Here is a 26,753-nt window from a genome sequence, read left to right on the forward strand (position 1 = left end):
TAAATATTCATTTTTTGGGAGCAAATGCCACCTGTAACTTACAATGCGTGGAACGGGCCTTAGACATTGTCCCCTACATGATCTATATTTAATTAGGGTTGGCTGATTATGGCAGGCTGTAGTGCCATGGTAGTATTATTATGTAGGAACATTAAAAATACAGATACCACACATGTGTCTTCCGTGTGCCATCTGTATTAGCAGATTATTTAATTGCTAACACAATCATGTGATCATTCAAGAGCTTGGGACAGGTTAGTGATATTATTTGTGGATCCACAAAAACAGAATTCATACGGATGACACAAGGAACATTTTTTTTTTGTGGGAATTATGGTCTCTGTCCGGGGCAATGGATATTCTTGAACCCTTGTAAACGGACACATTCTGGGATACCAATGGTTGGGTTGGAAAGTTTGCAGACAGTCTGAGCCCGCTGCAGGGAGAATTTCTGGTGGGCTGGATATATAACGGGAAAGTGTGTATATATACAGGTACACCTGTCCAACTGCTCGTTAACACTTAATTTCTAATCAGCCAATCACATGGCGGCAACTCAGTGCATTTAGGAATGTAGACATGGTCAAAACAATCTCCTGCAGTTCAAACCGAGCATCAGTATGGGGAAGAAAGGTGATTTGAGTGCCTTTGAACGTGGCATGGTTGTTGGTGCCAGAAGGGCTGGTCTGAGTATTTCAGAAACTGCTGATCTACTGGGATTTTCACGCACAACCATCTCTAGGGTTTACAGAGAATGGTCCGAAAAAGAAAAGACATCCAGTGAGCGGCAGTTCTGTGGGCGGAAATGCCTTGTTGATGCCAGAGGTCAGAGGAGAATGGGCAGACTGGTTCGAGCTGATAGAAAGGCAACAGTGACTCAAATCGCCACCCGTTATAATAATAATAATAATAATAATTCTTTATTTATATAGCGCACACAGATTACGCAGCGCTGCACAAGCATGTCAAATTGGTCCCTGTCCCCATAGGGCTCACAATCTAAACAACCTAACAGTATGTTTTTGAAGTGTGGGAGGAAACCGGAGTACCCGGAGGAAACCCACGCAAACACGGAGAGAACATACAAACTCTTTGCAGATGTTGACCTGGGTGGGATTCGAACCCAGGACCCCAGTGCTGCAAGGCAGATGTGCTACTCACTCAGCCACCGTGCCGCCCTATACAACCAAGGTAGGCAGAAGAGCATCTCTGAATGCACAGTACGTCGAACTTTGAGGCAGATGGGCTACAGCAGCAGAAGACCACACCGGGTGCCACTCCTTTCAGCTGAGAACAGGAAACTGAGGCTACAATTTGCACAAGCTCATCGAAATTGGACAGTAGAAGATTGGAAAAATGTTGCCTGGTCTGATGAGTCTCGATTTCTGCTGCGACATTCGGATGGTAGGGTCAGAATTTGGCGTCAACAACATGAAAGCATGGATCCATCCTGCCTTGTATCAACGGTTCAGGCTGGTGGTGTCATGGTGTGGGGAATATATTCTTGGCACTCTTTGGGCCCCTTGGTACCAATTGAGCATCGTTGCAACGCCACAGCCTACCTGAGTATTGTTGCTGACCATGTCCATCCCTTTATGACCACAATGTACCCTGTAACATCTGATGGCTACTTTCAGCAGGATAATGCGCCATGTCATAAAGCTGGAATCATCTCAGACTGGTTTCTTGAACATGACAATGAGGTCACTGTACTCAAATGGCCTCCACAGTCACCAGATCTCAATCCAATAGAGCATCTTTGGGATGTGGTGGAACGGGAGATTCGCATCATGGATGTGCAGCCGACAAATCTGCGGCAACTGTGTGATGCCATCATGTCAATATGGACCAAAATCTCTGAGGAATGCTTCCAGCACATTGTTGAATCTATGCCACGAAGAATTGAGGCAGTTCTGAAGGCAAAAGGGGGTCCAACCCGTTACTAGCATGGTGTACCTAATAAAGTGGCCGGTGAGTGTATATTTGCAATCAAAAGGAAAGGAACTTGGCAGGTAAGAATGGGGTCCTGCACACAACTCAAAGAACAACAGGATCTGTGAACTCTTAGCTGAAAACATAGGCCACATAGACCACCTGCTCCCGCCTATGACGGCAGCCCTGTACCCTCCGCACATGTTGCATATATCTAGAGGCTATGGTTTCCTAATATATCCATTGGGCAACTGTGTTGATGGGCAAAAGATCCTGCCTGGCATAGCATTGTGCTATAACCTGCTCCAATTCCAGAAGCAGTGAGAGGAGGCACAGGGCAGGAGCGCCACACATTGGCCCGAACCACCGCTGGACATGCCCCCTTCATGCACATCCACATACACTTGACGTGCGCCAGGAATTGGTACTATTTCTTGGCTTGTACACCAGAAAAAACTTCCTGTGCTGTCCAGTCTATTACCAGCTTACGGCAGATGGAGGGGGCTGTGCAGTCATACATCCGCACACCCCTCCAATCATTGATTATAACGGAGGTGGCACATAGACAATAATGACTTCACTAGATGGCCCCCTACACCTGCCCGGAAGCCAGCAGGACAAAGAACATCAGAGGAAGTCCTGAGTCCTGCTGACAGCTAGTCACATGATCAGTGCCTCCTGGCAGAGAATGGGAAACGTTAGTAGGATAAGAATAATATGGGTGAGCCTATTAGCGTCTGATACCTGTTAAAGTAAGTGGCCAGCCCCTTTAACCAATAGTAATTTGCTGAAAATATCCAGGTCTATATTACATTTCCAATCCACCCCTTCCAACAATTAAGAAGGACAGGGAAGACAAATCATTCAACTGAAGTTTATTGCAACATACAGCAGACAGAGCATGGGACAACTATTCAATGTGCATATTACAATGAATGTAACCAAAGACAGTCAGGTTTATATAAATTAATAAGATAAACTATTTCTATCAATAATAGAAAAGACCTTTCCTTTACACGCATGCACTAAAAGATCAGTGTCATCATTGTCCGGATACATCCTGATACTTCATGCTCTTTCTCGGAGTGAATCACAGTGCTGATGAGCATTAGACAGTATGCAGGCACTACTACCCCCATGCTGTGTCACCTAATCTTTAGACACAGAAATTGATCAATGATCGATTGTGCCCGCACTGTTATGTTGCTTTTTATACAAAAATAAAAACCAGGAATTACAAAAGATTCTCAGCTCAACCTGTTTGTAAAAACGGACCAGCTTGGACTTTATACAGCAAGACGTCTACAATAGAAGGGTCTCATCACACTTTGTTACTATTGCTGGTGCAGAACACATGACCATAGATAAAACACATAACAAGTAAGAGCACTAAGGCATCAGCTTCAAAACTGTCCTTATCCTGCCTTAAAAGGACCTTAAAAATTGGAAAAGTTTTTCTTCTTTTTTACATTTTTTATCAAATAGAGGAAGTCCTTATATATAGACTAAAATCTCATTTATAAAGAGCAACCTTGGTGTCCATGGTTAAAGCACCACAAATGCACCAAAAAGGTAACAAAAAACTAAATATGGAACTGAATGGGGCTTTTTTTCACCAAAGTGTAACCAATTTTTTGTTTTGAGTTACCAGTAGTTTTTTTCTGATATGTTTCTATTTCCTGATTCTACAATTTTTGTTCTAATTTATTTCCATGTTTATGGGAGCCACCATCTTGCCTGAACTCTACTCTCACAGCATTTAGTAATATGCTTAACAGCAGCTTTGTGGAGGGCACTAGATTCATGAAGATCGTGCGCCACAAATCCTGAATCTGGCGCCCTCTGCACAATGCACAGCCAAACTGCACATAGTACACACTGCACTGCTCTTAGTAAATGTGCCCCATTGAGGTTTTAGTTGGATATGCTCTGTGCAGAGAGAAGGTATGAAGGAGCTGTACTGTACATAACCCGGGCACTGCTTGTGCTTTTCATATGTGAAAAGTCGCAGGCTGCGGTTTTTTCTACGCCAGGCAGAAGCCTCTTGATGTATCGGGCTGCGAATATACAGCGGCTGGGCTATCATAGGCTGGCGCACGAGCGTCAGCGTATGATAAATATGCCCCAATCCCTTTAAATAAATGAGAACTAGAGATGACAGTGACCCCTGTACGCTTATCTCATGGACCACTGCTGGGGTAGGGGAACAGTGTTAGCTTACATTTACTTATACAAACCCATACCCAGATACTACATATAACAGTATTATGGTATGAGAGCATGGCTAGTGCACAGTTGTAAAAACTATAATTTTACAAAGTTTTACATTATATTTAATGCCTGCAAGAGTTAAAAGCTGCCTGAAGATGAGGAAATTTACCAATGCAAACAATTACATTGATAATGACAGGGTAAGGCGAGCATATCCGTTATCCAAAGGCAAATTAATCTTTAAAGGGGCAGTGATGCCGTTGCTCACACATTGGGGCAAATTTACTTACCTGGTCCTGTCGCGATCCCCAATTCGGACGGTCCGCCGAGGATGAAGTCCGGTGCCATTCATGAAGATTGTGTGCCCAAATTCCTGCATCCGTCTCTTCCACGCCGAGGTCCGCGTTGTTCACCTTCTTCTTCCTGGTGCCTGGAAGTGCGTGTCTTACGACAAAATTCTAGATGTTGAATCTTGCGTGTTGTCCGAATCTGTCGTGTTTCCGACGGCCACGACCCCCGATTTCTGTTGCATGCAAGCCGGCGCCAATGCGGCAAAATCCTGGGGCAATTCAGTGCAAAACGGAAATTGTCGGGAAACCTGACGAAAATGCGCTCCGGGACCCTTAGTAAATGAGCCCTATTATGTGACCTCTGAGGTCAGTGATTGCCCCTAGCCCTCACTACCAGGACCAAAAACAGAGTAAACAGGGGCTATACCACAGAAGCAAGATGTCAGGGTAGGGTGAATATATTGGGGCTCATTTACTAAGGGTCCGAATGCCGCACTTTTTTCCCAAATATTTCCATTTTGCTGCGAATTGGCCTGGCATTTTGGCGCACGCGATTGGATTGTGGTGCATCGGCGCTGGTTTGCACGCAACAGAAATTGTGGGGTGTGGCCATCGGACAACCCGACAGATTCAGACAAACCGCAGAATTTAAAAAAGGAATTGTGTCGCAAGAACAAGCACTCACATGCACCAGGAAGAAGCAGGTGAACTCCGGCGGACCTCGGTGCAGCAGCAACACATACAGGAACTCGGGCGCACATCTTAGTGAATTGCGCCGGACCCAAATCCTCGTTGGATCGCGGGATCACGACGGGACCGGGCAAGTAAATTTGCCCCATTGTATTCTACTTAGCTTGAAAATTTTGGAATTTACTTAAACGAGTTTTCCACTTTCTGAAAATTATTGATATGGTTAAGATGGTGTAAGAAAAAGTTATATGATTTTCCAATTCTTGCTGTATCAATTACTCACAGTTTTCTAGATATTTCTGTCCTTCTATAGGAAGGTCCTATTCTTACTTCCAGGGGATAGAAATCTGTCCATGGTGATGTGATGGACAGACAGGTGCATGAGCCGCTAGTATAATGTGGCTCTGATTACTCTCTGTGATATTAAAGGATCGCGCGCCTGCATGTCCATCACAAGACCATGGACAGATTTCTATCCACTGCAACTAAACATAGACATGTCTATAGCAGGACAGCAAGCAAAGATCTAGAAAACCATGAGGAATTGATACAGAAAGTATATTGGAAAATTGTATAACTGTCAGTCTCCATGGGTAGTGGACCCACTGTACCACAGTGGACAATGACGTAGGCCGACAACTAGGAGCGTAGTCTATGTGGCACTCGGTTTTCACCAGAGCCCGCCGCAAAGAGGGTTGGACTAGCTGCGGCGGGATACCATTCAGATCGCTCCACAGGCATGACTTTGTCAGCGGTGGCAGCTAAGGCGAGGTACAGGCAGAAGGTCAGGACAAAGCAGCACAGGATCAGAGTCGGGGATGTAGCAATAGGTCAGGGCAGGCAGCAAAGGAACATAGTCAGCGACAAAACCGGGTCACAATGGGAATTCACCAAACAATCACAGAACATATGGAGAAGCTTTTCACTAAGGCAAGAGGCATGAAGATCCGGCGGGGTGTGCAGGGAGAGGCTCATTTATGAAGGATTCTGGGATCGGCCAGCACCAATCAATGGTGCGCTGGCCCTTTAAATTTTTTGAAGCACGCCCTAAGAAATGGCGTGCCCGTAACGGAACAGGAACGGAGACAGTTAAGTGATGCGGGCACAGCGCTGGAGCATGGAGAGGGGCACAGGTGAGCCCGTGACCTGAGACATGGGTCAGTAGAGCACCCGTGACAATAACCTTTCATTACACAAACAATCCTAATTATTTGCTGAAAGTGGACAACCCCTTCTGTAAAAGTAAGTTTAGGTCCCTAGATAATTCCTGCATGGCATTTTAATCATCAACTTAGTGGTTCCCGCTCTGCCACAGCTTTCAATTGTATTGGCATCTTGAGGACACTAATATCATTGAAAGAAGGAGGGGAAATTTGGATTATTATTGTTACTTCCTTCCAGGTTCCCCATGAGCAGGAAGAATGAAGGGCAGTATCTCCAATGATTTTCCAGCCCTGTCCACACCTCCTTGATCCGTCTGCTGTGCCAGGAAGCCTGGGAAGTGTGGCAGAAAAATAACGCTGAACGCAGCACATCCTGGGCAACCCAGGACTGCAGGAGGAGGCGCAGAGTCACTCAACCTGTCTGGAAAACTATGTGATGGGGTGACGGCCTGGGTGCCCACAGAGATGGCTGAGTGCTACCCATACCATAGGTGCGCCCCACTGGTCTAATTGTTATGGATAGATACTGAGTTTGTCATGTAGTGCCCCCTTATTGTAGGTCTTCCGATGAGAAACAGCGCTGAGCTTAAACTATAGAAGGAATATGACTGTAACAGTATGAAATATTTTCACAAGATACACAGATGGAACCAAGCTGAGGTTCTCCTTTCATCTGAGAGCTAATGGTGACTTTTTAATAAGTTTAGGGAAAACTTACTGCTTTCCATGAATTTCACAACTGCCATAATTGATAATCCCACACAAAAATGAAGGGACTGTTTAAGTAAATAGTTACACATTGATGGCTTATACCAATTAGAATTTGTGGTACACCACTTATACATTTCATATCAGGAATTCGGTGGAGAAGTTGTTGTGAGCTCTCTGGTCCTGAGAGCGTCTATGTTCTTGCCATGTTTCAGTGCGTTTCTTCTCACTACTCTAGATCCAACCCACGCTCCATAAACATACAGATAGATGAAATAATATACTATAAGTTTATACAATTGTGAGATTTTCCATGGTCAGTAACTGATGCAAAAATACTTAGTTCAACCCCATAAGGGAGAAGAATAACTTAAATTGTATTCATTTATCACATCTCATCTAGTTTACCCATATAGTGTTCTCTAAGGAAGAGGGAAGAGCCCCAAAATATCTGTCTAAAATAAATGGTGCACAGCCGGCCACCCGAAACATCAGGACCATGTTCATGCGTCGGCGTATGTTAAGTAACCCTATATAACTTTATCCTTTCAGTTACTACTATAGCAATGCCAAATGGATACAGTTTTGGTATACTACATTAAAAAATATATATTTCTTTTAATTTAACTCTAACAATTTTTTTTAAACATTTCTGTGTGAGGGCTTGTTTTTTGCCGGAATAGCTGTCGATTTTATTTAGAAATTTTGTAGTATCTGTAATTTTTTAGCAAATTTTTTTGTTCCTTTATTTCATGGAGTTAGGTGAGTGAGTCATTTTCTGGTGTTGTGATTACTTATTTTCATATTTTATAGGATAAATATGAAAAAGAGAATTTTCTATTTTTTTATATTTAAAAGACATCTACCACAAGGATGAAAGATTGTAAACCAAGCACACTGACATACTGGTGTGTGCCTCCTCTGGCAGGATATGCTCTTCTTTTAGCTTCTTATGCCCTGTTAGTGTTAATGAAGCCAGGAGCTCCTCAGGTACATTTGTATAATTTTTAAAGCCTTTTATTCTTTAAAAAAGTGGTGGCGAACCTATGGCATGGCTGCCAGAGGCGGCACTCAGAGCTCTTTCTGTGGGCACCCGGGACATTGCCCCAGCACACCAGACAAGACTCAAAGAATCTTCCTGAAGTTCCAAGCAAGTTAAAAGATGCTGCTTCCAGTCATATTTTTATACTTACTTGGCTACTTGGGACTGTAGGAAGAGGGAGAATGAATAGAAAGGGCCGAATTATCTTTGGAGGACCTCCTGCTGGCCCCACGATTCTCTGTGAACAGGGGGACACTGGAAAGAAGCTCAAATTATGCACATTTTCCATCTTTCTACTGTGTTGGTGTCATCAGGAGGCAAATATGATTGAAAGTTGTTGAAGAACACAGAGCAATAAGTTACTGCTTTAATTCTTGGTTGGCACCTCGCGATAAATAAGGGGGGTTTTGGGCACTCGACTGCTAAAAGGTTCGTCATCACTGCTTTAAAACATCAACATAGGAAGCTTAAAAAAGAGCGAATCCTGCCAGAGGGGGCAGACACCAATATGTCAGTGTGCTTGGTTTACAATCCTTCATCCTGGTGGTAGATGTCCTTTATTTTGTCCATTTATTAAAAAAAACGACACTGTATTAGATTCCCCCTTCTGCACACGCATCATACATGGGTCCAAGTATTGACCTACAGGGTTGCTACTTATAAGTGGCATTAGTTTTCTTCCTTCTGAAGTAGAATTAATTTGCTCACCTTTTCACATGGAGCATCGACTATAAGACAGTGTACGCCATCTGACATTTCCGCGAAGTAAACAGTACCCCCTGAGGATACCGATCTATATACTTATCTGCAGAATGTGTTGATGTATGTGTAACAGCAAAACTGAAATGGCCCTATTCCTGCGGATGTACTGAGAACTGATGGAGCTCAGCAGAGTGAAAACAATTAGAAATACTCATATGTTACTGCAAGCTACAGTCATAAGTCATAGATTCTTGTATCACATGGAAGTAACCTGAGGCTCTACTTGCGGAATAACAATTTACACATAGGGCATGTACCACTCAAGTTCTTATGTCAAGTTTTGATAAAAAGAGAGCATGAAGGATCAGTATATCTGAGACTGAGAAACCAGCACTCTCTTCCAGCACCATAGGAGTCTGAAGCAATCTTTTGTCACAGAATGTCAAAGTTGCACAGAGAGCGCACAAGAGGAAATCCACCCGTCCATCGTAATAAGGAACACTTTGATTGTGCATCTCCTTCCTGTCATGTACACTATTTGGCATATGTAACAAGACTGGAGCTCAGATCCATAGGATCTTTTTTTTGGGATTATGTAACTAGGCTGCGCTAGGAGTCCACTTTCGGAAAAATACAAACTTTATTGTTCCGGCTTATTTTGCGTTCAGCCTTACATTTAGGCTGTTTGGTCTGAATAAGCTCCTCGGGGGTATTTCCGAGAGGAGGTAAAAGACGTTTCTTGCTATTTCTTTTATCAGACAACCATTGAGGGGGCAACTCAAAGGGCCCGTATCCAAACTGCATGGAGTACTTATCATTAAGTATTTCGGCTTCACTACTCATCACGGGAGCCACTTGTGAAGATGATTCTGTGCTCTGAGGGATTAACTTTTGAACCAAAGTTTGTTCTACCTCTTGGCTGGTACTGGCCATCGTTTCCTTCAGTTTGTAGCTTCTGGAAGCCTCTGACTTCACCTCATTGTCCTCCTCATCATCAACAGATTTGAATATTTGTTGCTGTCCAATATGAAACATCTCCAGAAGTTGGCTTCCTGAGCGAACGCTTGGCTCCAAATTCACCTCTGCCACCGATCCTAGGTTGACCACATTCCTACGGCTGTACCGACGATGAAGTTGCACAACGGTACCCAACACACACTTGCGCACAGACTTGTTGACTGTCAGGAACAAGAGAGGATTGGTGACGAGTGAAACTTTAGGCAACCAAATTGCAGTAAGCATTAAAAAGTCTGAGATATGAGAAACATTGAGCACAGTGCGATAAACAACCATTGTCAAATAGGGAACACTGCAGAGGATAAATATGAGGACCATGGACAGCAGCATGGCATGCAATTCCGCCTCCTTTTGGGAAACATATGGAATAGATATGGAGTTCTGTGGGGTCCTCAAAGCTGCAATGATCACTTTCTTTTTCTGGCTTGCGCTAAGTGCTCTGCGTATGAGAAGCATAAATAGGAAAACCACAGCAACGGGTATTAAAACGGTGGTGACATTGTACACCAGTACATACACCAAGTGGCCCAGAGAGTAGCCCCAAGACTGGGAGCAGGTTGACATGGCATAGATGTCAGTCACATTAGTCACAGCAAAAACGGGGATACTGGCAACAACGGCATGAGCCCAAATATAGATTAGCAGGTCTCTAGCCTTGGAATCGGATATCTTCCTCTCAAGAGGATACAGCACGGAGTAATACCTGCAATGAGAGCAAAAGACAGGCTTTATTTAAAGTGACAGATGGTTTTGCTAAATAACTGAATAATATTGTAAAATATAGACAATTTCCTTGCGTTCCAGCAATATCTCTGTAGCATATACCTGACTTCAGAGTCCATGGAAGATATATTAGGTCCAGTTTAAAGGAAATCTTACCATCTCCTCTAGGATATATAAACGAAAAAATTGGTTTTTAGGGCTACAGAGTTTTCCAAACATATCCTTTTACTGCAACTGAATCTTCCATAGTTTTTTCTTACATATTTGCAAATTAAGGCTACATTCACACACATGTATGGGGGACGTATATACGGACGATATATGTCCCCCATACACTTCTATATGCTCACGGCCCTGTACGGGAGCGGTACGGTGCAGTACGGTGTCCTATCTTTTCCCTTGATACGGTGCCGTTCGCTGTATCTTCCTATGGAGAGGGGCGGGGGTGAGCAGCGCTCATCCCCTGCTCCTCTCCGCAGCGCCAATGTATGCCCACCGTGCTACGGTACGGCGGGCATACATCGTGTGAATGTAGCCTAAGTGTTGTGGCACCAAGTTCTGAAACTCTTTACCAATTAACGAAACTCTTTATTCCTCCTGAAGCTGACATCATCTCAGCCTCTGAAGTCTCTTTCATACACAATGCAAGGCACATGCACAGTATAGTAACTCTATTGTAACCTGCAGCAGAAGGAAAAATCAGAACCAGGCAAGAAACCTGCACTCCTTATTAGGCTCATGAAGCTCTCAGAGTGCTATACAAGCCTCTACATTCAGGAACCGAGACAATGGTATTTTTCTTATCTTTGGCCTACATGGCCCCTTTCCTTCTAAAATCTACTTTTAAAATTATGCTAATGAGTCAGATGGGCTCTGGGTGGCTTTACCATAGCCCCACCATGCTTCAGCTTCAGAGGCTGTCTCATTAGCATAATCTTAAAAGTTGATTTTAGAAAGAAGGAGGCCATGAGTAAGTGTCCCTGGTTTATTGTGAAGGATTTTTATTTCCTTTTAAAGGAAACCTACCATGAGGAATATACCATCAGTAGTACATCTGATGGTAGATTCCTCCTGCCTCTACCCTAATCTGTAATTTAATAATCCTGGAACCTAACTTGTTAAAAACTTTATTTTAGTAACATGTAAATGAATAGCAGAGGCTAATGGGGCGTGGAGTAGCCTTAGCAACCAGTGCTTGGGCAGGCTAGTACACGCCCCAGTAGCCTCTGCAGATAATTTACCATATATACTCGAGTATAAGCAGACCCGAGTATAAGCCGAGGCCCCTAATTTTACCACAAAAAACTGTGAAAACCTATTGACTTGAGTATAAGCCGAGGGTGGGAAATGCATTGGTCACAGCCTCTCCAGTATGTAGCCAGCCAGCCCCTGCCCCAGTGTATATAGCCTGCCAGCCCCTGCCCCAGTGTATATAGCCTGCCAGCCCCTGCCCCAGTGTATATAGCCTGCCAGCCCCTGCCCCAGTGTATATAGCCCCCCCTTCCCCGTTGTGCAGCACAACAATACCGGATGGATCGCACAGAAGATCTACGGGTGCCGCCAGAAAGGCGAGTTTTGATTTATTTTTATTTTTTTTACTCGAGTATAAGCCGAGTTTGGGTTTTTTCAGCACATTTTTTGAGCTGAAAAACTAGGCTTATACTCGAGTATATAATATACGAAAATAATGTTTTTAACAAGTTAGGTTCCAGGATTATTACATTACAGATTAGGAGAAGAATATACCATCACATCTACTTCTGATAATAGATTCCACACGGTAGGTTTCCTTTAGGTCTATTTTCGGTCCTTGCTTCTTTGCTTAACTAAGTTGTGAACACTGAAAAACTTTTATCAAAATACCGAAATATTCTTGAAGTTCCATGCTGTTCAGGCAGAAATATAGTTAATCAATCAATCATAAAATTTTGGCAATCGTGATTTTTCAAATAAAAACTAGAAAATATTTGGACAGCAACGTTAGAATTAGACTAGACAGTTATAGGCTGCCCCAGATTTATCAACGTGTTTGATGCTTTATAATAATTCTGGCATAGTTACAGAATGTGGAGTCATGTGCAATCTATTAGTCGGTCTACTTTATGACTGAAAACTGGAATAAAATTTTGGATGTTGAAATCCAACTTCTTAAAGGAAACCTACCACTTCTGATGGTAGGTATTAGATGTAAACACCGGGCACTAGCTCAGGGTGAGCTGGTGCCGGAGCTTACCTTAGCTAGTGTTTTAAACTGCTATATCGCGGTTTAAACACATTTTGATTTACAGCCCCGAGGTAGCTTCGGCGCTGCCGTGCGCGCGTGACGCCTCCGGCACTTCCTATCGAGGCGCGCTCGCGGACGGCCACGCTCAGCTCACCCTGAGCTGGTGCCCAGTGTTTACATCTAATACCTACCATCAGAAGTGGTAGGTTTCCTTTAATTATCTAACACCCTCATACACATGAGACAAGTCCTCCAATCAGCAGGCTTGAATGACAATTATATAATGTTTATGTCCAGCTTAAGGGGATATAGCTACTGAGAGTCTCCCGTAGTGGTATGAGCATCTCCTTTTCATATTATAATTATCCTTTTTTATTGGCTTTTCTTCCAAATGCTAAAAAAAAAGTGTATCTTTAAAAAAAATACACCAGATGGCAGTACTGAGAGTTTTCCATTGCATCTTGCTGCTATGTTTCTGCTCTATATTTACATATCTGTATATAATACGCATGAATGTATATTCACATAAATATATATGTGTGTTTATGTATGATTGTATATATGTGTGTATGTATGACTGTGTATGTAATATATATATATATATATATATATATATATATATATATATAAATATATATATATATATATATATATATATATATATATGCAACATCCCCCACCGGGGCCTAGCCTTTTCTCGGGGCCTGGAGCCAGCCGGGGCCCGCAGTACCTGAGTGGCTGGCGGTTGCGGCCTAGGCACGCTAGTGTCACGGTGCTTGGTATGGGGAACCGGAGGGCTGTCCTACAGCCTGGCAGGTCTCCAGCAGGGTGGTGTTGACAAGAAATGATGAGGGAGAGGCTGCTATAGCGGTTCTCCCTGGGGCAACCCTTTGGTGCCTAGAGTATGGGTCTCTGTGTGGTGGACAGGGTGCCCGTAATGGTGACAGCCGTAGTAGCAGGGACCAGACGGAGGCAGACGTTGAACAAAAACAACTTACAGCAACCGCAGCAACGTGCCTTAACAGGTAAATGGTAGATTGCTGAGATGTAGTTGGAAGGAGCAACAGGATGTAGAGGGCAGGCTGGGAGATAGCTGTGTCCTAGAAGGATGCTTCAGCTTGTCCTGGAGTGCTTCAGGTATCACCCTTAAAGGTAGGATGATACCCCTTTCCTCACTACTAGCTATTAGCTCCACTCTTCAGGCAGGGGCTTGGCTCTTCCTGCTCTGGTCTGGTGTGCTAGCTGCACAGACTCCTCTGAGTCTCTACTGGATTAACTCCAGTCTGCTTCTGAGCTACTGCTCAGCTAACTGCTCTCTGCCCTCTAGAACTTTCCTGTCCAGGGGTTTTTGTTACTCCCACTGGTCAGGTGGTGGCTACTCCTCCAATTACCTCTCAGCTCACAGACATTAGGATAACACATGTTATTGGATGACACATCTTACATCACATCAAAGAATTAACTCCTGCCTTACCAGGCAGGATCTACCACTGCAATACTCATCTGTGTTATCTAGTGTTATGTAGTGACATGCTGTGGGGCTGATCAGACCCTACACAGGCTGCAAGCTACATGGTGGGACGTATTCGCAAACACAGCTCTGCCTTGCATCGGCGAGGGTGTTGCATATATATATATATATATATATATATATATATATATATATATACATATATATATGTATGTATGATTGTGTATATATATATATATATATATATATATATATATATATGTGTGTGTGTGTGAATGTATGATTGTAAGCATGTATATTGTATATTATATACTGTATATGTGTGTGTATGCATTTCCAACGGCTCTGTCTTAATAGAATTCTCCTGTTAACATATCTGTTTGATCAGATTGATCTTCCTCACTATATTTGACTTTGTAGAATAATATGTTTTATTTTATTTTACTAAAGTAAAGTTCAGGTTTGAAGCCACTTGAAAAACAAACCAGAACAGAATGATGAGCAATTCCTTCTTCTAAATGTTATTATTGGTATCATGATCACATGATAAAGTGCAATTACTTTTTTTAGCACTACAAAACCAATTACAAAACCAATTAGCAGGACCTTTCAACCATCCTCTCTATACCAGCAGAGAACTCCAGAACCTCCTACAACAGGAGAAGTAATAACTTGGACATAATGAACTTCATCAACCTTGGCGCTTGTCCAATTCATACACAAAGGTCAACCATTAATATTAAGTTAAACCTAAGTTTAACCTAAACATTGTTACCTATAGTCCTCTTCACAGTGATCCTGGCTCTGGTTTTCTTTAATGTTGAAACACCAGGATCACCAGGAAAAAAAAGTCATAAAAAGCAGGCCGGAGTGCGAGTAATGCGATGTCCCCTGTTTCGGGCTGTTTATTATTCACGTCTCCTGCGTGACATCACCTTCCTCTCCAGCGTGGGAGAGGGGGGGGATTTTATTCTTTATTGCCGTATTTTCCGGACTATAAGGCGCACTTAAAAGCCTTGGATTTCCTTGGAAATCCAAAGTGCGCCTTATAGTCCGGTGCGCCCTATATGAGGGCAGCGGACCCTACTTACATAGGTCCCCGCTACCGGAGACAGCAGATCTCCAGCGGGAACTGCAGACCACGCGGCACGAACAACTTCTGCCGCGTGGTCTGCAGTTCCCGCTGGAGATCTGCTGTCTCCGGTAGCGGGGATCTATGTAAGTATTCTATTCTTCACCTCCCCCTCACCTTCCCCGCTCACCTTCCCCGCGTTCTGCGTGTCTTCTTGGCGTCGCATCCCGTCGCGTCCCGTCGGGTCTCCGCTCCGCCCCCGGAGCTCCGCCACGCCCCCGACCCTGCGCCTTATAGTCCGATGCGCCTTATATATGGAATTATTACATATATAAGGTGCATCGGACTGTTGCGCCTTATATTCCGGTGCGCCTAATGGCCCGGAAAACACAGTAAGTCTCAAATTTAAAAAAAAATCATAAAAGTCCCCTAAAAGCCACAAATATTATAATACTCCCACATATAATAAAAAAAGTAAAAATCACCACACAATCCGCACATTTCACCGCGTCTGTAACCACCCATGCAATAACATAAAATCATTACTGAACCCATATGGTGAATACCATTTAAAAAAAAAAAAATTGGCAAAAAAAAAATAGGATTTTTACCCGAAAAAGTGAGCAAAATGTTTTGCAACACAATAATTCCAATAAAATGTACAACTCATTTCATAAAAATAAGCCCTAATACAGTGTAAACAACAAAAAATCTAAATGTTACGCCACTTAGAAGATGGTGATGCAAATGCAAGTGATTTTTCTCTCCAAATCTCTAAATTATTCAAACATGAAAAAGCTATTGATATCGCTGTAATGGTACTGACCCATAGAACATACCGTATATACTCGAGTATAAGCCGACCCGAGTATAAGCCGAAACCCCTAATTTCAACACAAAAAACTGGGAAAACCTATTGACTCGAGTATAAGCCGAGGGTGGGAAATGCATTGGTTACAGCCTCCCAGTATATAGTCTGCCAGCCCCTGTAGCATACAGCCTGCCCAACCCCTATAGCAGTGATGGCGAACCTTTTAGAGACCGAGTGCCCAAACTCCAAACCAAAGTCCATGTAATCATCGCAAAGTGCCAACACGTCTATTTGGCCTAAAATCACACCATACCACTCTATAAGGGACATATAATACTGCTACATGATGACCATTACAGTACAACAAGATAAATACCACCATACTGATAATAAACAGACCACAGAAAGTCCAACATCACCAATTATATCACAAAGCAGGAGCAAATACAGCAGGGAATATTACCCCCATCCAGTGAGGAACACTACCCCCATCCAGTGAGGAACACTACCCCCATCCAGTGAGGAACACTACCCCCATCCAGTGAGAAACACTACCCACATCCACTGAGGATCACTACCCCCATCCAGTGAGGGACACTACCCCCATCCAGTGAGGATCACTACCCCCATCCACTGAGGATCACTACCCCCATCCAGTGAGGAACACTACCCCCATCCAGTGAGGAACACTACCCCCATCCAGTGAGGATCACTACCCCCATCCAGTGAGGAACACTACCCCCATCCAGTGAGGAACACTACCCCCATCCACTGAGGATCACTATCCCCATCCACTGAGGATCACTATCCCCATCCAGTGAGGATCACTACCCCCATCCAGTGAGGATCACTATCCCCATCCAGTGAGGATCACTATCCCCATCCAGTGAGGATCACTACCCCCATCCAGTGAGGAACACTACCCCCATCCAGTGAGGATCACTACCCCCATCCAGTGAGGAACACTACCCCCATCCAGTGAGGAACACTACCCCCATCCAGTGAGGAACACTACCCCCATCCAGTGAGGAACACTACCCCCATCCAGGGGCAATATGAAGGATTGTTGAATTTGGCAGGGGGTGTGTAGGGTAATGTGTATGTTGTGTGGTGGAGGGTGGGTGCACTGAACAGCAAATCTACATGGAACCAGGCAGGTGAATTTACCATCAAATCACCACATGACACATGTCTGTGGCCACACACACACACACACATATATATACTGCCCTTGGTCCTGAGCTCTGGGCACCTGTGCCATGCTGTCAGTGAGGGCAGTGTAGTGCACCCCAGGGTCACTGGCAGCATGGCACAGTGACAGGAGCACTGGACCAGGGGCAGTATACATGTGGCCACAGACATGTGTCATACAGGGCAGTTTGGGACACTAAACAATAAGCACCTACAGTTGTTCAGTGTCCCAAAGCTGCCTGCCTGCTGCCTGTGCCATATACACACAGAGCAGCTCCTGCCCTCCTGCTGTACTTCTGTACTCACTGTGCACAGGCTGCTGCGTGCTCCCGCTGTTCTCTCTCTCTCTTCATGTTCCCGGGCTGAAGGGGGAGGGGGAAGGGGTGGAGGGGCGGGCACAGACCTGCTGCTGTGTCTCTAGGCAGCATTAATGAGCACAGAGCAGGTCAGGCGCAGCCGTCAGTGAAAGAGATCAATTGGAGCTCTCGGCGATCAGCAGCTTTTCCTGCCTGCCGGGAGTCCTAATGATTAATATATAGACAGCAGGGGAGATGGCCTGCGTGCCCACAGAGAGGGCTCGGCGTGCCCTCTCTGGCACGCGTGCCATAGGTTCGCCACCCCTGCCCTATAGCATACAGCCTGCCCAGCCCCTGTAGCATACAGCCTGCCCAGCCCCTGTAGTAGGAAAAAAAATAACACTGTACTCATCTTTCTGACGTCCCCCATAGGTCCTTTTCTGTCTCAGACAGAAGAGGACCTATGATGTCAGATGTTGTAAGAAAGGTGAGTTTTGACTTTATTTTTTCAGTTGACTCAAGTATAAGCCGAGTTAGGGTTTTTGAGCACAAATTTTGTGTTGAAAAACTAGGCTTATACTTGAGTACGTTAAAGTGTTCTAAAGTTATAATCGCATATACTGACACATGGCAGATTTGGAAAATCAGGCTTGGTCCTTAAAATACATCTATAGCCAGATAACTGGTGATAGAGTGTCCTAATTAGACAGTTTAGGAGTTGGAGGGGGGACTGTTTTTAAGACGCCTTCTTGCCTCCTTATTAACAAAATATGAACTTTGTAAAAGTGCCCGGACTTTAATTTGTGCACGAACCCCCCCCTGCTGCAAGCCTTCTTCTGCTCCCGGCCAGGGAACTAGGAGAGAGCACAGCCCCGCTCTCTCCATGCCCCAGCTCTGCCGTCACCAGCCAGATCGTAATTCCCCAGCCGGGAGTGGAAGGAGGCTTGTAGCAGGGGGGGGGTCGGCTTATACTAAAGTCCGGCGAAGCTGAGAGGCACTTTTACAAAGTTCATATTTCGTTAATAAAGATGCAAGAAAAGTCTTAAAAATGTTCCCCCCATCCCCTTTACTCAACGTCAGTCTAATTAGGACACGCCGCTTCCAGTAATCTGGTGGTAGATGCCCTTTAAGGTGAAAACGAGCTGGGTCCTTAAGCGGTTAATATTAATGGTTGATTTCCTTTAAATGCCCTCTCTATTTGTGGCATCCTGGTGCCGGCTGCTGCAGCTACTATTTGGCTACTGACAGAGGACATGCCGTTTCGAGCAGGTCATTACTTCAGCCAATGTGTGGCCTCTCCACAAGCGGCAAAGATTAGGTAAATTTGTGACTTGCTGAAATACAACATGAGCGTTTTTTTTTCACATTTGGTCAACAGCAAAAGGGGTCCTGGCACCTCAACACAATGCTACATATTATTATAAGCCTATCTGCATAATTCAGGTTACTGGGCTATTGTTGCATAATTAAGAGTCATTGTCAAGTTCAATCGCTCTACTTGCTATGGGTAAAATTATGAAATCAGAAATTACCTAACATAATGCTTATTGGGAATTCTACCTAAATGTATCCAAAAGACAACTACCCCTGCATTTACAAGAAGATAACATTGTTTCAAGAACCAAAATATGTTAAAAAACCCTCAACTTTATGGGTTTAAAAATAGTTTTTAAAAACAGGGAATTAGGAGGGGAGTGTCACGACGGCTGACGCTTTTCATACAGTTCACTTTTTCTTTCTTTCCAGTGTTTTTTCTCTTTTATTATTTTATTATATACTAATCGAGCATTGTCCTTGCATTTAGACTTCTGTTCCAAGTGTAATAGGTGGGATAACCACAAATATAGCGGGTCAACCTGAGGAACCAATGATAGTGAATGCACAAGACCCATCACAATTTACTATATGAGTTTCTACAATTATTTTCTACAGTATTTTTCGGACTATGAAGCGCACCGGATTATAAGGCGCACCATCAATAAATGCCTGTTATGACGTCTAGGTTCATATATAAGGCGCACCTGATTATAAGGATGAATGACCACCAGGTGGCAGACCTGTGCACAGTTCAAGGCAACTGTTGTCTGTAAGAACAGTTCATATATAAGGCGCACTGGACGATTAGGCGCACCTTTGATTTCTGAGAAAATCTAAGGATTTTTTGTGCACCTTATAGTCCTAAAAATACGATATAAAGTCAGAAATTAGCATCATAACATTTATAATTAAAATATCAAAAAACATATTTTTGCATATTTTTTTAGATATTTAAAAAAACTGGCTTTACCTATCCAAAGCGATGGCAGCAAAGCTAAGGATGGTCACAGAGCAGAAGACTTTGTGCAAGAATTTGATGGTCTTACAGAAGAGAAGGGTATAAATCCACCAGCAACACTGTGGGCTGGCACTGAGCACAATGTCAAAAGGCACACACACCAGACTGGCACAGATACCGGAGCAAGCCAGGTTCTTCATGAAGCGATTGGTCACAGATTTCAAGACGGTTGTCCTGCAGGTTGACCAAAGAACAATGATGTTCCCTTAAAGACAAAAATAAAATGTATACCATGATTATTTTACAAAAAAAGCGTATTAACTTATTCTTTTCCTAAAAAAAAAGTTATTTAACATTTCAAGACCATGGAAAACTGTCAGCTATGACCCCATGAAATTCTTACATAGTGTATGTCTGTTTTCAGTGGAAAGTTGCTCCTATTCATAGTTTTCTGTAAAACTTATTTTATTGAACTATTCAAGCCATGCTTTCAAAATAACATTATAATGGATGTTTGCCCGGGTTCTGAGCCAAAAGGGATGTCCACATGCCCAAGGAGGCAAAAAAATGTCTCTCCATATAATGGGGCACATTTACTTACCCGGTCCATTCGCGATCCAGCGGCGGGTTCTCCGACGCAGATCCGGGTCTTCCGGGGATTCACTAAGGTAGTGCGCCCGATGTTCACCAGGTGTCGCTGCTGCACTGAAGTCCGTTGGAGTTCACTGGAGTTCACCAAGCTATCCTGGGTGCAGGTAAGTGCGTGTCAAGTGACACATTTTTTAATTAAATTCTGCTTTTTTTCCGAATCCTTAGGGTTCGGCCACGCCCCCCGATTTCCGTCGCGTGCATGCCGGCAGCGATGCGCCACAATCCGATCACGTGCGGCAAAAACCAATTCAGCACAAATCGGTTATTTTCGGGAAACCTGACGAAGAAAAGCATTTCGGGCCCTTAGTAAATGGCCCCCAATGTGTTTCACTGAAAATAAGACAGGGTCTATATTATTTTTTTCTCCAAAAAATGAGGTTAGGGATTATTTTCAGGGGTTGTTTTATGAAGAAAAGGAAACTAATTTCCAAACCATTTGAAACCCTTTTTTCTACATTTTTGCACCTGTTCTTTTAATGACCTAACTTTTTCCTTTTCCACTGCCTGGTGAGCATACTTTAAGTGTTAAAGTAACCTAAGTATGAGGGTGCCCTAACAGCTACAGACTGCAATAACTTTGAAATTTCTTTTTTGTCAATGAGAGAAGAGAAAACGATGAAATCTGTGTTGAAACTTCAAGTTTTACATCGAATTACACTTAACCTGGTATAAAAATTATTGGACTGGAATGGTGTGTGTATGGGGGCGTCTTTCCATAGTTTGCCTCAGGCAGCAGGGAGGCTTTGTTCACTCCTGCATTGAGCAAGTTCACTTTGGGTCCTTGTTGTTTTTTTAAAGGAAATCTACCATCAGAATCCATCATGATAAACAAGAGACACTTACACATAGATCCAAGCACCGTGACTGTGGTAATCTTCTTCTATTTGTTATTCATGGCCTCCATTTTTCTAAAATCAACTCTTAAAAATTATGCCAATGAGCCAGAAGGGCTCTGGGCATGTTATCGGAGCACCTCAGTGCTGCAAATTCACAAGCTGTTATACTGTCTCATCCTCCTCCGTGCTCCCTCAGCACTTTCTCTCTCCCTCTGCCTCCTGCAATCCCACCCAGTAGGAAGTGCTCCTACACAGTGTAACAGCCTGTGAAGCTACAACACAGATAGGATCTGGTAATGCTCCACCCAGGAAGGAGACCATGGATAAAAAATATAAGAAGATTACCAAAGCCACGGTGCCTGGATGTATGTGTAAGTGTCCCTGGTTTATCATCTTTGATGTTCACTGTAATTATACAAGATCCATGTTCAGCAAACTCTTAAAAAGTAAGAGCCCTTATGTAATGCAGATGAATACATTAACATCTTTGCTACATGCCATTTGTCAAAAGAGAATCTGTATTTGCTGCAAGTAAATGGAAAGGAGAAAGTACTGGAAAATAGCAGTGTGCTACAATCTAACTGTATCATGGTTGTATTATAGCCCTGTCAATGCATGGGTGTTATCATTTACCATTCACAAGTTGCATTGGTTTGAGGTGAAGGAAACATTTTTTGTACAGCAGGGCAATAATCCAACCAAAATAATCATAATTACTGGCAAATCACCAATAATTGTGATTATTTCTCCCTTTATCCCACCTTCATGCCAAGCGGTCGTGAAGGGTTGTGGCCATCACCGGAGTTGGCGCTATTACCCTAAGCCCTGGCTACAGCCTACAAACTTTTATGATTAACACCAGCAAATGATAAATGTCCCCCAATGTTTATGAAAGCTATCTTCTGCATAAGGAAGGAGCCCTAAAGTGATTGCATAGCTGTCATATGAACAGCATCTAGTCTGGGTTTATGTCAGGACCATGGACTTAGGTTCAGGAAGGGTGACTACCGGGTCACATTGGACCGTCTTCTGAGAGCTCTCCACCCTCCAAACATAGGCTATTTTAGCTGTCAACAATCGTCATACGCCCAAATACAATAACAACATCAAACAAACAGACATATACATACTATGCAAAAATAAACAGTTTGATAAAATAAAAGGGATAAAACAAGAATGTAATACATTATATGATGTTATAAGTCTTGTGCCGGGAAAGAAGAAATATGTGATCGATCTATCCACCAGGGATGCCCAAAGAATGACAACTTGCTATGGTGACACTTTCACCTAAATAAGATTCCAACATCTCCCCATAGCCCCCCTGTCTGTGATGATATGAGGAAGGCTGGGTGTATGGTAATGTACTTTTACAACCAATGTTAGGACACGTTAGTATGTTATGACACATCTTTTAATATAACATCTTTATATGATGATATCTTTTCGCGCCGGCATCCTGCAAAATTACATCTATTTTTTCCCTCATAATGTCCTGCAAACACACTTACTAAATATGATGAGAACAGTAGCAATAATTTGGGAATTACTTAATTGCTCCCTGGTGCTGGGGTGCCATTCAGTGGCCAGTGCTACTGTAACACCAGAGACCTGGATGGATTTATAAGGGAGAAACGTGTGGCTGACATACTTTATACTTTGATATGTATAGAAGGGGGTTTCAAGATCTCTTCTATACAGGACATCATCTTTGATGACCTCTGTAATGGGTGTTGAAAGAATCCCCCCACTGGATCATTAGGTTTTATAAAAGTGTCTGGTTCCATTTGATTTATTATTCTGGCGTTGTTTTTGGGAAAAGTACAGGCGGCACCCTATTTAAGAACACTCGACTTACATACGACCCCTAGTTACAAACGGACCTCTGGATGTTGGTAATTTACTGAACTTTAGCCATAGGCTACAATGATCAGCTATAACAGTTACCTAAAGTGTCTGTAATGAAGCTTTATTGTTAATCCTGGTTCTTATGACAACCCAACATTTTTAAAATCCAATTGACCAAAAAAAATTTGACTGAGGTTACAATAATAAAGTATACAATTCAACTTAGGAACAAACATACAGAACCTATCCTGTACTTAACCCGGGGACCACCAGTAATGTAATTTAATTTAATTTTGATATTTCCCAATCTTCAGAACCACAGATTACATGAAGAATGGTAGGATACTTAAATAGTAGGATTTAAGAAAGCCTTCAGCTGCTGAAGATCTGAGGTTAGTCCTTAAAGATATTTGGAACAATCTTCCAGCAAAGGATTTGCCGACATCTGCAGAAGATCTGTGGTTAGTCCTTCAAGATGTTTGGAACAAGAATCCATGCTGTTTTGAACGCAAAGGGTGGTTACACCAAATTTGGATGCGATATAGATTTATTTTTGTACATACATTTTGTTTATTGATAAAAAAAACCATTCTCTTATGGCATTTAATCAGGGGATAATTTTCTATAGCTTTTGCACAATGCTGTACCTCTTTACATTTATATCAGTGTTTTACATCCTTCTCATTCCCTTACTCCTGCACGGTCTATAAATTCTTCATGGTACGCTCTTTAAAGATGAGTCAACAGACATCTCTTCATGGTCTTAGCAAAACCTATAACTACTCCTCCTATGTGTGCCCTTTTTGTACCCTTGATTAGAAACAGCTCTTAGAGACCCCTGATTGGCAGTCTGAAGTGGTCCTTACAGAGGAAGGAAAATCACATCATTGTAACTCCCAGCCTGTACCTGAGCTTATGACTTCATTACATGATGTTCTGTTTCTGATCACAGCTGTTACTTCAATGATACTTTAACCATCAATTGCAGGAATAAATGCAGACACACAGCTGAGCTCCGGACATGTGGCATCATTCTGCCGAGTCTATTTCTCTATGTATAACCTGGATTATTTCTTTGCCTTGTCTTATACTCAAAGGCAAGGCTATTTGTATTATTAAAGGGAACCTGTCATCAGAAATTGCCTAATAAACCACTACTAGTATGTTGTCAAGCAGCTGAGCAGCTTCTAGACGATGTTTCTTTCATGGCCTTGTGTGGTGGCAGCATCCAGAAAATCTACTTTGAAGTGAGATGGGGCATCATGGAGGCTGAGTGAGTAGCACTTCTGCCTTGCAGCGCTGGGGTCCTGGGTTCGAATACCACCCAGGTCAACATCTGTAAAGAGTTTGTATGTTCTCTCTGTGTTTGTGTGGGTTTCCTCTGGGTCCCCTGTTTTCCTCCCACACTCCAAAACATACTGGTAGGTTGTTTAGCTTGTGAGCCCCACTGGGGACAGGGACAGATGGGACAAGCTTTGTGCAGTGCTGCGTAATCTGTGTTTGCTATATAAATAAAGAATTATTATTAGATGTAAATTGGTTTTTTGAAGTCTAGGAGGCGAAGTTTAACACTGAAGTCAGGCTATCCTTGCCTTAAAATGCTCTGTTAACTGTAGGTGATGGTCCTGAGCCCCAGGGACATCATTGATCAGAATTCCTGAAGCCCAGCACATGATGTTAATCACATGTAAGGATGTGTTTAGAGGAATGGAGAGTTAAACCTCAGTGATAAACTCTCCACCTCCCTCACTGTATACATCTTACTTCAAATTTGATTTTCGGGATGATGCTACCAAGGTGGGCCATGAAAAAAACATGATATAGAACCTGCTTAGCTGCTTGACAGCAAACTGGCTGTGGTTTATTTGGCTAATTTCTGATGACAGGTTCCCTTTAAGTACACATTGGGGCATATTTACTTACCCGGTCCAGTCGTGATCCAACGGCGTGTTCTCCAACGCTGATTTGGGTTCTGCCGGGATTCACTACGGTAGTGAGCCCGATGTCCACTAGGTGTTCCTGCTGCGCTGAAGTCCGCTGGAGTTCACCTGCTTTGTTCCGGTGTATGTGAGTGATATTCTTGCGACACAATTTTTTTCTAAATGCTGCGTTTTTTTCGAATCCGTCCTGTTTTTCTGACGGTCACGCCTCCCGATTTCTGTCCCGTGAAAGCCTGGCGCCGATGCGCCACAATCCGGTCGCGTGCGACAAAATCCCGGGGCAATTCAGCGCAAATCGGAAAAATTCTGGAAACCCGGCAGAGAAACCCTTAGTAAATGTGCCCCATTATATTCTATAGATCTGAAGGATTGTCTTTTAGATCTTATGTATAACCTTGAATTTGCTAACCCATAACTTAAGGGAGGCATTGTATTAGTATCCAATGATCATGATGTGAGATACTCAATATCATGGTGATTATTAACCCCTTGTGACATGCAGGATCTCAGCGTTTTGATCAAGATACCTATCAAGGTATGCTGCAAGTAATAGGAGCCATCGGACAATCCTTGGCAATGTTATTTTGATGCAAATGAACTGGCCCTGGTGCAGGAGTGTAACACATGCCATGATTCTGCTGCACGGAAACATTTATTTTTTGGTCATGTTATTTTTTTTGCTTGCAATCTTCTCATCAGCCTAAATCTCACTAACTTGTAGATGTACAGCATAGATATACCCTCATGTGGTCCTTTGGACTGGCCCACCGGAGAACCAGAGGATTCTCTGGTGGGCACCAACATTTTGCAAGACATGTGATTGCCGGGTCACTTCACTCAGAGCGCAGGCCTTAGGTCCAGTGTTAGCCTTTTCCCCTGAACAGAGATCACTTCAATGACACTAAAATGCTCTCATCATAGTACTCACATTGGGGCAAATTTACTTGCGCGATCCCCGAGGTGCGTTCCCCAGCTCCAATGCACAGCTGCGCAATTCACTATGAGCGTGTGCCCGATATCCTGCATCTGTTGCTTCCCGGATCAGGTCCGGCAGAGTTCACCTTCTTCTTCCTGGTGCATGTAAGTGCTTGATCTTGCGACACAAATTCAAAGTTAAATCCTGCAGTTTGTACGAATCAGTCGGATTGTCCGACGGCCCGCCCCCGATTTCTGTGGCATGAAAGACGGTGCCGATGCGCCAAAATCCGTTCGCGTGTGACACAATCCCGCCGCAATCCCCGAAAAGCTGGAAAACCCATCGAGAATACGGCTGTGGGACCCTTAGTAAATAAGCCCCATTGTGTACTGTCTTATATATAGACCAGTACCAAATGCAAGAAGCTTCCTTCTTGCATTCAGGTTGAACTGGTGAGGCAGCCTGGTAGGACATTACTGCTAATAGTGATCTAATGCAACTGTTTTATCACTATTAAATGTGATCTCTATACTGCTAGGAGGACACAGATCGTAAGTTGTCAGCCATAGCACAAGAAATCTGAACATACATTAATAAAACAGTAAATATAAATAGATAAAAGTCTAAAATAAATAATAAATGAAAAATGTAAATAAAGTAAACTAAATAAAAATGTATGTAAAAAAAAAATTTTTCCTTCAATCAATATCCTGGATTTACAGTATGCACTGCTAAGAGAAGATA

General features: G+C 43.2%; 1 protein-coding gene across 2 annotated transcripts in view; it reads right to left on the reverse strand.

Annotated features, from left to right (window-relative positions):
- Positions 1-2,806: 2,806 nt before the first annotated feature.
- Positions 2,807-26,753, reverse strand: part of GPR176 (G protein-coupled receptor 176) — a 54,536-nt gene continuing 30,589 nt past the window's right edge. For both annotated transcript variants that reach the window (XM_072115477.1, XM_072115478.1), the window contains exons 2-3: positions 19,831-20,083; positions 2,807-10,458 (exon numbers count right to left, since the gene is read on the reverse strand). In XM_072115477.1, the coding sequence (XP_071971578.1) occupies positions 9,348-10,458; positions 19,831-20,083 (1,364 nt within the window). In that variant the 3' untranslated portion in view covers positions 2,807-9,347. The remainder of the gene's footprint in view (positions 10,459-19,830; positions 20,084-26,753) is intronic.

This window comes from Engystomops pustulosus, chromosome 7 (assembly GCF_040894005.1).
Source record: "Engystomops pustulosus chromosome 7, aEngPut4.maternal, whole genome shotgun sequence".
Classification (NCBI taxonomy): domain Eukaryota; kingdom Metazoa; phylum Chordata; class Amphibia; order Anura; family Leptodactylidae; genus Engystomops; species Engystomops pustulosus.